At 42.9% G+C, this 17,661-nt stretch overlaps 1 protein-coding gene across 5 annotated transcripts in view; it reads right to left on the bottom strand.

Annotated features, from left to right (window-relative positions):
- Positions 1 to 17,661, bottom strand: part of NTNG1 (netrin G1) — a 671,288-nt gene that overhangs the window by 39,158 nt on the left and 614,469 nt on the right. For 2 of the 5 annotated variants that reach the window (XM_069232409.1, XM_069232412.1), the window contains one exon: positions 16,747 to 16,881. The exons of the other annotated variants lie outside the window; for them this stretch is intronic. In XM_069232409.1, coding sequence (XP_069088510.1) covers positions 16,747 to 16,881 — 135 coding nt within the window. The remainder of the gene's footprint in view (positions 1 to 16,746; positions 16,882 to 17,661) is intronic. 5 annotated transcript variants of the gene reach the window in all.

A 17,661-nucleotide genomic window follows, 5' to 3' on the forward strand; every position in this document is an offset into this window, starting at 1 on the left:
GAGCTCAGAGGGTGGGAAGAAAGGTGGAAAACATGGTGGGGTCCTGAAGAGCAGGAGAGGCGGGAAGGGTGGGGGAAGGCGGCGGGAGCCTGACAGGGGCAAATAACCATCAAGACAAGTCAAGGCAAGCAGAGGGCCCTGCACTGCAGCAGCTGTAAAGCGTTTCACTGTGCAAGTGCAAAGCAAGCTGTCAGAGGACTTTCTTAAAGGCATTGAGCAGCGACCACCATTAAACAGGTCCTGGAGTTAGAAGGCGGGTGAGACTAAAAGGCAGAAAACGTGTTGGGGCCTGAAGTGCAGGGGAATGGTGATGGATCAACCACATCATCTGGAATGACTAATACACTACCTTGTCTGGCAAGTGGGCAATAGGTAGGTTGTTTGTCATAATAATTGTATTATGGATATTTATTTTATTAGCTTATTTAGATAGGTTTTTGTAAAGCTCTCGGCAACTCCCTGTAGTAGCCCCTGTGTCTCTAGCAGTATTGGTACAAGAATTGACTTGTGTTAGCATGTACTCATGCACTTTGCAAATTGATGCCAAGGAAACCAAAAGCCCATTAGGTCAATTTGACAGTGGAAAAATGCACCCTTAATATTATCATCTACACTAATGAAGAACTAGTGAATTAATAGATTGGAGGCAGACATCAAGGAAATGAAGGGTAAACTATAAATGCACATAAAAAAGAGTGGGATCTTGAAAAATTATCAAATAAGTTGACCACTAAGGAAAGTGCTTGCTCTCAACGAATATGAATTACACAGTGCCAGTTCATAAAGAACAAAGATTTGTATGAAGTCAAACTAAGAGAACACATTAAAGACAAATAAACATATCTAATGCTAAAACATAAACAAATGAATGCCAACAAATCTAAAAAAAATCTTTGTGGAAGCAGAAACACTACATTGGATCAACAAAAACACAAAGACGTTTTTAACACAGAACACAGCAATAATACCAATAATATAGTTGTTGCTGAAAATACACAAAGATTTTAGAAACCTTCCACGTAGACCAATTATTTCTGTTTAGTCAGGAGCCCATTTGTAAATACTGAAAACTTTTGTTTTTACCTAAGATAACATTAGAGGCAATGAGTTTTGTACACAACAGTACACAGTTCCTCAGTGAGCTCAGTGAAATAGCCACAAAGGATCAGAACAGGCTGTACTTATATACAATTGGTCTGGCAACCCTTTACATATCAATACCACACCAAGATGGTCTGGTAAATATAAACTACTTTGAACACAGAATCTGGAAGCAAATTAAGGGCCTGAGTAAGGGTCTTAGGACCGCCAAACTCACAGTGGCAGTCTGACTGCTGCAATCCTGGTGGTCCGACCGCCAGATTATGAACTTGGCGGTCAGACTGCCAGGAGACCACCACCACCCCTGGGATCAAGGATCCCAACAGGTTGGCGGCTGTGAATGTTGTGGTCAGCCACGGCAGTGTCGAGTTCAGTATCGATGTGCTGTTCACAACTTTGCATTCCACCAGCCTTTTTTTGGTGGGGTCCCCACCATGAAAAGGCTGTTGGAAAGGCAGAGATGCAGCCACAGGGGGACCATAAGAAAGTGTTGCTTGCCTTATTTTGACCATATCAATTGTATGAGTCCGGTTGTACATACTGAGAGAGGACAGACATAGTCAACATCAGATTAGAGTACAAATCTTGTAAATATCCAATTACAATAGAGAAGTAAGAGAGACAGATGCCATCCTTGCAAGGATATAACAATTGTGCAGGAAAATACTGATTTTTCTTTACCTGATTTGTTTAATTGGAATGACAGAATTGAAATAAGAGGTTTCCCTCAAGGCAATCTTTGTGAGATATCCAGACATACCTATGACCATATAAAATTCGTTTGAGCATCGGAATTCTAATGTATGCTGTGTGGTATTTTCTGTATATTTATATATTTTTATTTATGATCTAACATAGGTAATCACACTGACTCCCTGAGATATTTGCGTTAGATCTATTTAAAATTCTGTCTCACAGTGTCCCCTTTGGGCATAGTGCAGATACATAATTGCTTTATCACAATTGGAAATTAACATTTTAGAATAAACCCCCAACAAGGGACATTCGATTTCCAAACTGACAAGAATCAGAATTATATGCAGGATGTAGAGTTGCAGTGAGTGACCCTATATAAGTTTATATTAGCTGTATGAGTAACCATTTTTTTTATCTGGAAGCCAAGCAATGATATTCCATCATCCAAGTGCTCCTGCTATCCATTTTAGTCTGTTTTCAATGACCATTACTTTTTTTAGACTGCCATAGGACAGACTATTACCAGCCTTGTACCTTTACTTAATTAGGTAGACAGTACTATAATTTTAATTTCCTCTTACCAATTACTCATCTTTCTTGGCAGTACTGGCTACATTTTAAATTAATAGATTGAGGTAGGCATTGAAGACATGAAGACGTTCTGCGGACAATGAGTTTGCAAGGCATAGATATTCCCTTCTCTGTTTTCTCTACTGGACACAGTTGTTAGAATTAAATTTATACACGCACAGGGCACTCTGTCATGTTTCGCTATTTGAGTGAATGCCATCTTCCAGTGCGTTCGGTCTTGTGTACCTTCATTGGAGTATTCACACACAGAGGAGAAGGATACGTTGATGAGTACACTAAGAATTAAACAGATATGGAGTTAGTGAGCTTCTTAAGGATATATTCCCATATCTTAAAGTTTCTCTGCAGCAGGAAATCTCACTACGTTCGGGGTCCTAATTGCCCTTCAGACAGAAGCGGGATGGAAAGAGGAGTTTAGAGAGTCTAACATCTGAATAGACCGATATTGGTCTGCACTGCTACCTTATACACCATGTTTGCTAATGATGCCTAATGGAACAAATGGAAAGCCATTTGTGCTTGGCACCTGCTTTGCTACAAACATGTGCAAACAATGCTCATTTGCACAGGCATATGGAAGCTAATGCTTCAGTTTCTTCCTTCCTTCCAAGACGGATCCCTGCAACATCATCATGCCTTGAAGCCAGAGAGAGGGACAGTTTTCATTCTCTACCTTTTTAGTCTGAAAAGTGTCAGAGTTTCTAACCTGAAAATATGGCGATTGAGCACAAGCTTGTTAGCATCACTATTTAAATTGACAGTCTACTTTTCTAGACCAAGGGGCTTATTTGCAATATTTTGGCGCTGGGCAGCACTGCAAGGGTTCTTGCTTCACTACCCTGCATCAACAGAAAAGGACAGGAATGCACTGTCTCTGTGAGAGACAGCGCATCCCTGTCCTCTTCCACTGAGCTGGTGCACAATTGGCTGCAGGAATGATTGTTTTTTTGCAGGAAGGCATGCCTTCCTGTACAAAAACAATCAACGGAGGTGTTTCCTCCTTCTACATGTGCTGAAAAATGCAGCACACATAGAAGGAGGAAAAACCAAGGAGAAACCACGTTTTTTTCCTTGGTATGCCTCCTCTGGGGAGGCATAGGCTTTTGATCCATTCCCAGGTTTACAAATCCTTTTAAATCTGTGAATGCATCATAATCTATGGGTGTTGTATGGAAGCACCTACTGCAATGCCCATGGAATGCCTCTTTGACAGAGTAAGGCAATGCAGTGACTTGCACTGTGTTGCCTCACTCCATATCTACAAGTCCATGAAAAGCCATGCAAAGTGTTTTTTCGTGGCCTTATAGATATGAGTCTGCAGCCTGCGCTGGCGGTGCGTCCCTAAAATCGATGCACAGGCGGCCCAAGCCACTTGTAAATATGCCCCACTATTATCTAAACACATTCTCTCATGTTAAATGTGGTAATTTTATATGCAATCGTCTGTCTTGCATGTAACATACAGTATTATCATATACTAGCCCTGCCACACCTAATACCTATGTCTTGTGATCCACACATCAGAAATTACAGTCATTTGACCGTCTTGTATGTACACTTAGAACTTAGACAATTTTTAAACTTTTGCTGTCAATTACTAATTCAGTGTGGTGTAGTGTGTAAAATGTGGCCATTAAGCTTACTCAAACGTTATTCAAAATAGGCTCTGGATGGCGCTCAGTGGTTCAGACCATTATGTCTACACAGTGCTTTCCTTAAGTTTCCTTCCTGGTGTATTTCTATGTAATTACAACTCAAGTAAGAAGTGGTCAAATGCTCAGCATTTTTTCAGTATTTATTTGATACTCCTGCGCTTCCGGGTTGCAAGTTGCATTTAACCCATTCCTTGTTTCCTGATTGACACTACAAGCATATTCTCCAGTTTACTGAGGTCATGGTATCAGCATTATCATTAGAACAAGTGCAATACCACCCACTTTTAGAGTTTGAGCCAATTTAGCAAAATATTAGACGTGGAATATGCCACTCTTTGTGAAGATTATCCTAGAGTGCATTTGAATGCATCTAATAGTACCTTACCAGCCAATTTTATATGTGATACTAACCCCGTTGGGTTTGAACCGTGAAAAATAGTTTCTAAGTTGTGTATACACTTAAGAGGATACCCCATAGCTGTGCTATTTGTGTTATGCTGCGAGTAACTCATTTTGCATAATAATCTTTTGTTGACTCGACTGCGGTGTCTTGTTTCAATAATTATAAAACTACAATAGCTAATTTGTCAAAGTTGAAATACGGGAACTTATTAGTGTCTTGCCAAGAGAGCAAGGAACGTGTTTCTCGCAATGGTGGAAATAATCTGTTGTCACAACATTCAATCATTTCCCCTTACAGCCTCCAGATAACTGTAGCCTCTTTTGAAAGAACAGTAATCGTTTGTGAATCTCATTAAATATGTACCATCCTTCTTGGCTGTGAGTATTCCAGGTAAAAATAGTCCTATAGACACCTTCAGCGTGCACCTGGCATTCAAACCAGTTGTGTTACATTCTATAAAAAAGGCAACCTGTTTATATTCAAACGAGATGCTGCATGATTTTAGCACATATTGAAATGTTTTTTAAATTGAATGTGTGGTTTATATGAATTCTGTGCCCTACTGCTATTTAGGACATTATGAAGAATGTTTGTAAAATGAGACTGTCACTTGACAAATGCCGCATGAAATATGATGATCGTCAAACTGTTTTATATTCATCTAATTGTGAAGAGTTACTTGGATCCTGTACTGACAAAGCAGAGTTTTGCATATACCTATTTATGTTGCAGGTCATTCACATCTAACATGTATGCTTCTGAACAAGGGCTAAATATGGAAACTGCACTGAGTATGTAGATGAGGATTTATGTATAGTCTGATCAGGAGACATTATGCACAAAATAAATGAAGAGAGAACACTAAACATGCAAGAATGATCTGAACCTTTCCACTGTCATCTTGAAAACAGCTATATCAGAAAATGAATGAAAACGACTATAGTATAGAAACCCTTAAATATATTTGTGCTACCTGCAGTAGTAGGTAACAATAGAATCTGCAGTGAAACGTCACAGAGTTGTCACTCACTCAATCTGTATTTGTAGAGTGTGGCTTATCACCCGTGACGGTATCCAGGCGCTGGGTTGCCGGGCTTAGTTGAAGAGCCTGGTCTTGAGTTTCTTCCTGAAGTTTGTCAATGAGGGTGATGATCGGAGGTGGAGGGTGTTCCAGGACCTGGTGGTGAGGCGGGAGAAGGCACATCCTCCACTGTGGCTTCAGCAGATGCATGGTGTCTGTGTCAGGGAGGTGGAGTGGAGGTTTCTGGACAGTTGGTGGAAGTGCAGGCGATGGTTCATGTATGCTGGTTTTTGGCCAATCAATCAATCAATCAATATTTGTAAAGTACGGCTACTCACCCATGAGGGTCTCAAGGCACTGGGGGGGATGGGAGGGGCCTAATTCGAAGAGCCATGTCTTGAGGTTCTTCGTGAAGATGGTGAGGGACGGGCTTTGTCTGAGCTGCAGGGGGAGGTTGCTCCAGCTCTTTGATGCAGTGTGCAGGTGAAAGATCGTCCTCTGGCGGTGGTTTTGAGGATGCGAGGGATGGTCCCCAGGGTCATCAGGGTAGAGTGGAGGGATCTGGTGGGGGTGTGGAAGGAGACGCGGTGGTTCAGGTAGGCTGGGCCTAGGTTGTGTATGGCTGTGTACGTGCGGGTGAGAAGCTTGAATGTGATTCAACTTCTTGACCGGTAGCCAGTGGAGAGTCCTTAGGTGTTGGGAGATATGTTCTCAGTGAGGGAGGTCCAGAATGAGTCTGGCGGTGGTGTTCTGGATGAGTTGAAGTTTTTTGATGCTCCTAGTTGAGGCGCCGGCGTAGAGAGAGTTGACGTAGTCAAGCTTGCTAGTGTCTAAGGAGTGGGTGACTGTCCTGCGACAGTCTGCTGGGATCCATCTGAAGATCTTCAGAAGTTTGCGGAGTGTGTACCAGGAGGAGGAGGCGACAGAGTTTACCTGGCGGGTCATGGATAGGGAGGAGTTGAGGATGCTTCCTAAGTTGCGGGCGTGCTCGGTCATGGAGGGTTTTGTAGGCGTGTGTCAGTAGTTTGAATTTGCATCTTTTCTAGACCGGGAGCCACAGGAGGTTCCTCAGGTGCTGGTTAATGTGGCTTCATTAGGGCAGGTTAAGGATCAATCTGGCCACTGAGTTCTGTACTGTCTGGAGCCTTCTCATGAGTTTGATGGTGGTTCCTGTGTACAGTGTCTTGCCATAGTGCAGATGGCTGGTGATGAGGGTTTGCGTGACTGTTTTTCTGGTGCTTGTGGGAGACATTTGAAGATTCTTTGGAGCATGCAGAGACTGTGGAAACAGGCCGATGAGACCGAGTTAATCTGCCATTTCATGGTGAGTTTGTTGCCCAGGATGATGCAGAAGTTTTGGATGTGGTCTTTTGGTGTGCGGGGGAGTCCGAGTTCAGTGGTGTTGTTCCAGAGGAAGGTATGGTTGCTAAATATCAACACTTCAGTCTTGTCCGTGTTGAGCTTCATGCAGTTGTCCTTCATCTAGGCTGCAAGATTCTTCATGCAGTTGTGGAAGTTGGTCTTTGATGTAGTGGGGTCTGCTGAGAACGAAAGGATAAGATAAGTGTCATTGGCGTAGGATATGATGTAGGGAACAGGTCTGTGGGTGCTCCTGAGTGGGTGGAGTTCATTATGTCTGTGGTGCATGGTGTAGTGAGCTGTTCCCATGTGGTGATATATTGGTCTGGGGAGGCTTTCATATGTATGGGGAGGCTGAGGAGGTCGGTGGGTTGGGAATTGAAGTTCCTGTGCATGGCGGATATCTTGTTCTGGAAGTGATTAGCTAGAGCATCACAGAGTTCCTGCTAGCGAGGGATTATGTTCTCAGTTGCTGCAGAAGAGGAGAACTCTCTGATAATGCTGAAGAGTTCCTTGGTGTGCTTGGCAGTAGGTCTTTGAGTCGTTGGTGGTATTTGTTGAGGGCTGACTTGAAGGCGGCTCGGTCTGTATCATCTCTGGTGTTTGCAGCTGGGTTTCATTGTGCTGAGTTCCAAAATGTACCAACAGACTTGTTTGGTGGCTCCACAAGTTTTGTCTGGTTTGGTGGGGGCAACTTGGACAATGGCGTTGGAGAGCCAGGTGTTGAAGTTCTCGACTGCCTGTTTCAGGTTGGTTTTCGTGTCGGGCTGAGTGGTGTTGAGGGCGTCCGTCCATTAGTTTGGTGTCACTTTGCCCCAGCTGAGGGAGGAGGTGGTGGGAGGAGTTGGGCATCCTGTGAGGAGGTGCTGTGATGGTGAAGTGGATGATGGAGTGGTCGGTCTGGGTGAGTTCCATGGTGTGCCTGTATTTGACTCTGCTGCTAGAAGTGAAGATAGGGTCTAGTGTGTGTCCTGCTCTGTGTGCGGGGTCTATGACCAGTTGGGTGAGGTTGATGTTGTTCATTTCTTCCAGGAGATTGGCAGAGTTTGTGCCTGTGTGGTCATCCAGGTGGAAGTTGAGCTCTCAAAGGAAGATGTAGTGCTTGGATTCAATGGCAAGCGGGGTGATAAAGTCTGTGATGGTGTTGCAGAGGCTGGTTTATGGTCCTGGGGTTCCACATGCCTTTGATGGTTGTTTTGCTATCGATGTGGAGTTTGAAATTCAGGTGTTCCATGTTATGGTTTCATCTTTGGTGGTGGTGCACTGGATTGAATCTTTGTGGATGATGGTGATGCCACCTCTACTGTTAGTGTGGTCCTTGAATTTCATATTATAGCTTCTGGGTGTCACAGTGGAGATGTCAGAGGCTGAATAGGGGTTGATCCATGTATCTGTGATAAAGGTCATGCCAGGTACAAGAGAAGTGATGGTGTCCCAGACTTCGGTGGAATGTTTGCAGAGCGATCTGGTGTTGATGAGGAGGCATCAGAATGGTTCAGGGGTGGTCTCCAATCCACTTCTGATCTGTGCTGCTTGACTGCTCCCCTTGTGCATTCCACTCAGACAACCATAAATACACAACATTCAGTCACATCTGCATTCATCTGCATACTGAATGGATCTTCCTGGGAAGGAAGGGTGTACGGGCTCTCACTTACATTTCAAAGGCCAGTGGCCTGCCCTCACACAAAGTACTGATAACCCCCATAGGGATCCTGGCAGACAGGACTGGGCTGAAAGGGGAACTTGTGCACTTCAAAACCACTCTTTGAAGGTTCAGCCACTTCAGAGGCATTTTGGGGTAGATAAATTGGGTCTCTGACCCCACCAAATCAGACACTTCTGGATCTACACCTGCACTCTGTCAGAGGAGCTGCCTGGCTGCTGAAAGGACTTATCTGGACTCCTTTGCTGAGAAGGACTGCTGCTCTGCTTAATGCCCGGCTGCCCTGCTGGCCTTTGACTCTACTGGAAGGACTCTGTCTTCCTCCTGAAGTGCTGTCCAAGGGCTTGGATTGAGCTTCCCTCCTGTTTCTAAAGTCTTAGGGCCAACAAAGATTTCACCTCTTCAAGAAACTCCATATGCATCGAAAATCGATGCAACGCCTGCAGAAATCACTGCAAAGCCTGCATCGCAGCAGGGAAATGGCCGCACCACCAACCAGGATGAAGCAGCACCAACTTCCCAATGGATAATTTGATACAGCACCTGCCTTGCAATGGAAAATTCGATGCATCACCCACCGGATTGACGCAGCACCTGCTCCTTCTTCCAGCGCATCAAGGATTTTCAATGCATCGTCCATGGGCATCAAAATATCCCTACATTGCAGTGAGGAGCCAAGACAGTGCACCCAGACAAATGACGGAACCCCGTGCAGCATGAAAAGAAATGAAGCATTGTCTGTGCCGTGCTGGAAAATCCAACGCAACACTGTATTTTTACACGCATCTCCTCCTCTGTGGTCTCAGTGGGTCATTATATTTTATGCATCCCAGTTACTGTGTGTAACAAAGAAACAACTACTGATTCCTAAGGATTGAGACACTTTTAAACCTTTTAAAAGTGATATTTCAACTTGTGCTTATTTGATCTTTGTCGTTTTGACCTTATTTTATTCAGATAAATATTATCTATTTTTCTAAACCTGTGTGGTGTATTTTTGTGGTGCTTTTCACTGTGTTATTGTATGATTTATTGCACAAATACTTTGCATATTGCCTTCTAAGTTAAGCCTGACTGCTCAGTGCCAACGTACCAGAGGGTGGGCACAGGATAATTTGGATTGTGGTGTGACTTACCCTGACTAGGATTGTGGTCCCTCTTGGACAAGGATGTATACTTCTGCCAACTAGAGACCCCATTTCTAACAGTCACCCTTTAAATATGTGTCAGGCCTGCCATTGCAGAGCCTGTGTGGGCAATTTTTAAATTGCCCTTTCGAGCTGGCAAATTAAACCTTTTGCCAGGCTCAAACGTTCTGTTTTTATACAAATGTCACTCTTAGATTAGGCCATGGACAGCCCAGAGGGCAGAGTGCAGTGTATTTATAAGGTAGGACATGTACTTTTAAGTTTTACATGTCTTGGTAGTGAAAGACTCCTACACTTCTTTTTCACTGCTACAAGGCATGTCTCTCTCATAGGATGGCTTTAGAATTATCTTATTATATTTTGTAAGTGTAACATCCAAATGGGAAGAAATACCAAGTTTATGTTTGGTGTCTCTGGAATTCTAATTAAATAGTCAAATGTACGGTAAAGCTGGGATTTTAAATTATTTTTTTGAAAATGCCATTTTTAGAAAGTTGGCATTTTCTTGCCTTACCCATTTAGTGACTGTAGCCAGCCTCTGGTAACATGACTGGGTGTAGCTGACAGTTGAGCCTTGTGTATTCCTCTGAGACAACCACACACAATAGAGAGCTTGGATGTGCATGTATGGCCCATCACTGGCAGGTTGGAAAGGAGCAGCTGGACACAGCCCCACTTAAACCTGAATAGGCCCTGTCCTGCCTTCAAGCAAAGGCCTGCATGTCCACTGCAGTTCGGCTGAAGCCACGGCAGGGAAGGCCCAATGCCTGGGGACTTCAAAGGGAAACCTCTAGAAGCTTCTCCCCTACTTCAATGGCACAACTTGGCATAAATACTGGAAATCAGACACTCTGCTGGACTGTTGCTCTGAAAGAACTGTTGCCCTTCTGTGCTGACCTCTTGCCTGGGGAAGAAGAGCTGGACCTGCAACTTCATCTTGAACCCCGGACCTCAGAGTGACTTCAAGGGCTAATCTGCTGGCCTCCTGATCTGAGCCTCAGAAACATAAAAGGCTCCCCAGCCAGTTCTTGGACCAAGCTGCAGTGAGTTCCTGACCCTCAAGTGATGCCTCTTACATCCTGGACCTTTGGCGTGGCTCACAGTCTCAGAAATCAAGCTTTTGGGCTCTTAGCGACTCCAAATGGACCCATTCACACCAAGACCATGCAGCTTGCACCGAAAATCAGGGCAAGCTGCAGCCACTCCATCATTTCATACAGTAGCATTGACAGCCCGCAGGGGGACCACCAAAGCAAAGCTCCAGTCCACCTGTCATAATGCCCAGCCTACTGTTTGAGCCACGTTAACAACTGTTCGCAACACCCTCCTTGTGCCTTACTACCTTCTCCAATGCAAATTGGACTCTTGGCACAAAACTTGAGAAGCTAAACATTTACCGAGACTAATCTGGGCCTGTATCTAACCCACGCTCCATCACGGTTGGCCTGAACATTTGACTTTGACCAGGGCCAGCGCGACCAGATAGCCGTGGTTTGCATTTTATGCTTTTGGGCACTACTTTGAAAAATCATAACTCCATTTCTACTGGTTGGATTTTTGTTATTATGGTCTTGTTTTATTTAGTACATTAAGCTTTATTGTTCTAACATGGTGCGGGATCTTTTTGCGTGGTGTTTTCACTGTTTTACTGTTTGAAGTGTTCCACAAATACTTTACACACTGCCTCTAAGTTAAGCCTAGCTGCTCTGTGCCAAGCTACCAAGGTTTTGAGCACAGATTAATTTGGGGTTTTCTTGTGCCTTACCCTGACATAGATTGTGGTTGCTGCTTGACCAGGGATCACACCCCAGTTAGCCAGTAACCCAGTTTCTTACAATCCCCTTTTAGTGACTCACTGCACCCACCTGCAAATGGATCACTGTTTTGCTTTGAACAGGAGGCCATTTAATAGCCTACTAAGTGAAAGAGGGACCGATTGCTTCAAACAGTCTGTCAGCCATCCTAATGCACTGGCTCCACTGACCCTGTAGCATGGTGCACTAGCCATATCTGTGCCCAGCGCATCCATTTAAAGTTGCACCTATTGAGCTCATACAAGTGAGCATAAAAAAATGAAATAAATTCAGCTATTTAATATAAAATCCTCACACCAGATGTGGAAGACAAATTTGAGGAAGTGAGAGGAAATGTGCCTCTTCATTGGGGATCTTCAACACAATGTTGTAATATAATATTCTGACAAACCTACACTCGTACACACATATCAAATACAACATATGGCAAGTGAGACTTCAATTTACTAAGATTTGATGCAGCACAGCAACCAAAGTTGTTGTGCTGCATAGCATCAAAGGGAGATAGCAGAACAGTGCCATACTGAGATATGACAAACAGAAAGAAAGTTTTGCACTGGATAAAAAATTCCAAAACAACATTTTGCACCATTCTGCATCAGCTTTGTCATGCAAATCCAGTGTAAAGTGTTAGCAAATCAGTATTTGTACTACAGCTTTTACTAGTTTTAATGGATGGGTAATCGTGACGGTAATGCACCTGTTTTTAAGAATGACCTTTGACACAGCTTCATCTGTTGACCAGACTATTGTTTTTAAAACAACTTAGCAAAATATACAAATACAGAGGGCTGATTAATCAGTGGGCTTCCTCAATTGACCTGTTAAACAGTCATTCACATTTTACTTCCATCCCCCATACTGCATGTGCCAATAGGTCATGTCCCATTGGCCGCCTTCTGAGAGTCTGCACAATGCTTGAGCACATTGTTAACATCTGCTTTAAAAAAAAGTTCCTTTCTCTTACTTCCAATGGTTGTCTAAAGTGTTCTTTTTCATTCATTTTATTTTATTTTATAATAATTTTTTAAAAAACTATTTATGTTGCAATTAAAGTGCTCAGTTAAATGACAATTTATATATCATCTATCTTTTTTACTTTTAGTATAATGTCTATAATAGACACTGTAGCTGTGTGACTGCCTGGGATTTGAATCCTGGTTTGGTGGTGATTTATTCAATAGACATCACAATGGAAAGGCTTGCCTTTAAAGAAGTAAAACAGCTGCATGAGGTTTTTGTTGAATTTATTTTTTTATTTTAAGCATATGTTAGTCACACTTTGAAGGCTGTATGTCACTTTATTACCTTTTTGTTTTGTGGCCCATGCTAACTATTAAAAATACACAAAAATAATAATACACCAGATTGCCAAGGCTAGACATATTGGCCTTCACAGTGCTTGTAGTAGAACAGCTTTAAGGGTTCAGTAAAGATTGCTTAAAAATCTTATTATGGCCTGCCAATACAGGCAAGGTTTGTATGATGGCAATTTCTTTGATGTCATAGGGGGTCAAAGGTCGAGTGCTATCACTTGCAACACTGCTTCATTTGACAAAACTGAGACACTAGCTCCAATGTCTTAAACACAGACTCTTTTCAAAGCCTTATGTGCAAACTTCAAAAAACACCTGTGGATTTCATCTATGTAGGTAACTTTCTATTTTTGATATGCCCTAATTTTTCGCTAAATCAGAAGTCATCCTTAGTGATTTTTAATTCACCTCATCCCATTTTTGATACATTATTTCATCCATGTCTTTTAGTGACTGGATGTATTTGTACGGAAAACAAGTCAGTGCCTGTCAAATGTTTTTTTTTTCCGGATAAACTAGATTAATAAGTATACAAATTACAAGGAGTATATATATATATATCTTTCCATGTACTTAATTTCTAGATACATAACAAATGCAATTGTGTCAAAGAGCATGCCCTGGGAGTGAGTAGCATGCAAACACTTTTTTGTTCAGCACTTAAAGCACCCAGAGCAATTTTCTGAGTGCCCCACTCACACACAAGTTGCCCTTGATTAAGAGTCACGGTCGCTTGGCGGTTGGTCTTAGAATACAAGGAATGTCTGTATGGACATAGAGCTGAGCCAATGTCTCTCAAAAGCAAACACTGGCTCCTTTCTATCTAAATCTATTAACAATGTAGGTGTGAAGGAAGCTGGTGATTCCAGGTACACAATACCCGTCCCATTTTTTGACAATGCCACCGGCAATATATGTGAGGGGCCCATTAGTCTCCAATATCTCAAAGATTTTCATAGGCCTAGGGGTGAATGAGGGTCCCCAGGAAGGAACCCCACCCCAACCCTGCACCATAGGTGCTGCAGGGGCCTAACGCCCCTACCAAAGGAACCAGAAACCCTTTTAAACCCCTTTGCTGAGGGCTTGTTATGCCCATGGGTGGCCACATGATCAGCAACATTAAAACAATAATGTTGCACATTTTCTTTATTTCAGCTGCAAGGAAAAAAGGCTTACACAACTGTTTCTTATAAAGCCATCACAGGTGTTGAGGGGGCACCCTTTGGATGACGAAGCGTGGGGCCACCCCACTCCGCAGGGTCTGTGGAGGCCTATGTTACACTCCTGGTTGTGGGGACTTCATGAGATTTCTGAACTCTGAAACAATTTCCAACGAGGACATGTGTGGATTCCAAAGGATTCAAGAAGATTTATATTGTTTATGTAGGGTGCAGATATGGTTATGCATAGTGTGTCAATGTTATTGAGGCCTTTAAGCTCAAAGAAGAGACAGATTTTGGTCTCAACTGTTTTGAGGACCTCAATTTGGGTAAACATGCGACAATGCTGTGGAGAGATCAAGATACATGTGGGGTGAAATAGGAGATACAACCAGCTGAAATGGTATTCTGTATCACCACTGCACACATCACTACTATGGCCCCAGTCTATTCTATTGTGTCCATACTTCGAGGGTACATCACCAGGGCAAAACCAATTCAAGTACAACGATGGGCTTCCAAACTAATGCATATCATAAACCATAAGTGCAAAGGTGCTCATTAACTGAAGCACACAAAAAGTGGCAGAGAGGAGACATGCTACAGTTTCTAATTAGAAAGAGTAATGTACCTCAGGCACGCATTGTCAAGAACAAAGGTGCACCTATGACTTGGAGACCCATGAAGGAGAATTGGAAGCGGCACTCATGAGTAGCAGTTCACAGAGAGGGTACTGCATTCAAGAAGCAACCACTGTTTCACAGGGAGGTTCCTGTATTCGACAAGCAACACCCCAGTAGTAGTGATAAAGGCACAATATAACAAACACTGTCAACCATTAGGTTAGGCTTGCACTAAGAGTACTCACTAAAATAGTTTTAATAAAAGCCTGGCGCAGTGCAATAAACAAAACAAACAAGTATTACTTGCAGTATACATTGCATTTGTGAGCTAAAGATTTTAATGTGTGATGACTCAGTTTACTTTTAAATTGTGAAATAGTCCCCATGCACTGTAATGCAAGTAATCCGTAGGAGATGGAATAATACATCAAATAGCTAATACCAAGAGGTGAGAGAGAACTATTCTTCTGAAAAGAGCCAAAGCTTTCCTTATGTATATAAAGAAAGGGTAACAAATAGCATTGCAGGCAGCTACGCTCTCAAGCCACCCCTAAAAATACCAAGCATTGCGAAGCCAATAGGTCTTGCCTATGTGAGACTAGTGGCTTTTTCAATGCCTTTTAGCTATGTTGTAAAGCAGCACAGTTGGTGTGTAGCATGATTGAAAGTTTTTAAAAAGTGGTACGACATGATCAGCTTCATAAGTAGGAGCAGGGTCAGGGCAAGCAATGACATGGGAAGCAAAAACACGATGGGGAAAGAGGGACAGGACAAGCAAGAATTGGGGGAAAACAGTTTGGGAGGGGGTTAGCAGGGACGGGGAAGTGATGTGGGAGGAGGCAGAAGGCATGGTGCAAGGAGCAACACTGGGCTAGCAGCAATGTAAGAGAGGGTGGGTGCAAGCAACAACACAGCAGGGGCAAACAACTTTACAGAGTGGAGGGTAGAGGGCCTGCAAACACATGCACGCTTATGGAATGCTGCAAGTAAAAGAAAAAAAGGTAGCTCCGAAAGCAAGAGCAGTGAAAGGGAACTAGGCCAGGAAGCATGACTTGGGCTATGCTCCAATGGTGGGACAATCAAATGAACAGGAAGTGAAGCCTGCACACGATTACCAAAGAGAAGCAAAAAAATGAGAGTGACTTGAAGCCAAGCAATGGTAAGCAATGAGTGGGCTCTCACAAACATGTCTTGCAAGTGACAGCATGTGCTGTCTCAGCTAAACCTAATAAATTAAGCAAATGAATAGTATTGTATGATAAGGAACAGTACAGACAATGCAACAGTAAAGTTAGAAAATTGTGAATGATCTGTGCTCTATTATATGTAAGGAAAACAGAAAACAATGGACTAGGTTGGCCTTTCAGTTCTGTGCCACCGCCATGCTCAATGTTGCTATGCGTTAGAAATCACTGCGTGTGTATTTGCTGTATGCTCACAAACGCCTGCATGCAGCCTTTGTTGCGCACCCAGCAGAGTGTGGCAGCGCACTGTTGGAGTAATTATAAGGGGACAGCAAAAAAGGCCTTAAGTGCACTCTGCAGAATGTTTAATTCAAAACCAAACAGTATCTTCAATTAAAGATTAACCTCAATGTCTCTAATTGCAAAATGCTGAAATTAGGCCAGGATTGAGTTATTTAACAGCCATTGGTTTTCTGCCTGGCTCCATGACTACTACATCGACAGATAATGAATTACTCCACGGCCATTATTTATTACACTGATGTCACCTAATTAATGAGCAAAGATTTTGAAGTTACACCAAAGGGCAGCATTCAAAGGAAGGGCTGTGTTAACATGCACGGGCAGGACATCACCTTTAGTCGCTTGCTAATAACAAGTGTGATTCGTGCTGTTCGTTCAGCTTGATAGCCTCACTCGGAGCACTTTAATTTATAGCTTGCAAAGCACATAGATCTGCATTTTTTAATAGAAGCACTCCCGGGCTCCAACAGGGGAGGGGAAGAGGGCACTAAAAGCAGACTGAAATTAAATGAGCAACAAAAAGTCAATTTCTTGCTCTCATTTAGAAAATCTCAGCGTTGGTTCAGGCATTAAAATGTGATTTCAAACCAAGCTTGGAAGAGTCTCCGCTCTTTGTTCTGCCTCGGGTACAAGAGCGGCGCATGCTGGCAAACAAAAGCAAAGACAGCCAAGCTGCGGGCGATGCGCAGCTTGCGCAGTTACTTACGTTGACATCCTCTGTGCCAGAAATATCCCTTCAGACAATCATCACATTTAGGCCCTGTCGCTCCCTCCTTACACTCACACCATCCTGTGTCCTTACAGCGGTCATGGGCTGAGCCATAAATGTTACAATGACACTCTGTAGAAATAAGACAAGAGGGATGCATTTGGGTTGAAGAAGACAAGAAAGGCATGCATCTAAGGCTGGTGCGGTGTCGAGTAAGAAGCACAAGGTAGCGATAGTTGAGAGAAAATTGATTGGTGCATGCGCATTAGTTACTTTGAGGAAAAACTATCCAATGGACCCCGAAATTTGACAACACCATGGAGAAAAAGTGTGTTCGTTGTACTCTGGGGAAGACTCTTTCAGTGAACGCAGACTGCGTGGGGGCCGCCTGGCTCTTTAAGTGGGCCTGGTACCATTGATTTATTTACCTGCATTTCCTCAGTAACATAATTTGAAATAATTGTAATACACGAGAGGAAATCATCAGAAGCAGAGAGCAGTACACATTACCGTATTTGTCCACAAACCTAAGTGATCCTAATGGAGCTGCAGTACGGGCGGCCATTTTCCGATAGTTTAATGAAGACTGTGAAAGCTTTGTAAAAGCACACTCGGATCAATATACATCATCGCTGTAAAACTTGTTCTAAATTATTAAAATATGTTACCTACAACATTTTAAATTTTGGGTAGTGCAGATTTTTGTAAATTATTTTTTATGGTTTTATTTTTGTTACATAGCAGTATAACCGCGCCTTCTGCGTGCCAAGAAAGTTTTCCTTTTGTTTCAGTTTCGTTGTACTGATCCTAGGTTCAGGCTTTACTTGCTATGGCGCCACTTCTGCATAAACAGGGGAAAAATAAACGCAAAGATTGTTTTTAATGTGATGTAACTTTCTTCATATTATTTAT

The sequence above is a fragment of the Pleurodeles waltl genome, chromosome 4_2 (assembly GCF_031143425.1).
Source record: "Pleurodeles waltl isolate 20211129_DDA chromosome 4_2, aPleWal1.hap1.20221129, whole genome shotgun sequence".
NCBI classification, from domain to species: Eukaryota; Metazoa; Chordata; class Amphibia; order Caudata; family Salamandridae; genus Pleurodeles; species Pleurodeles waltl.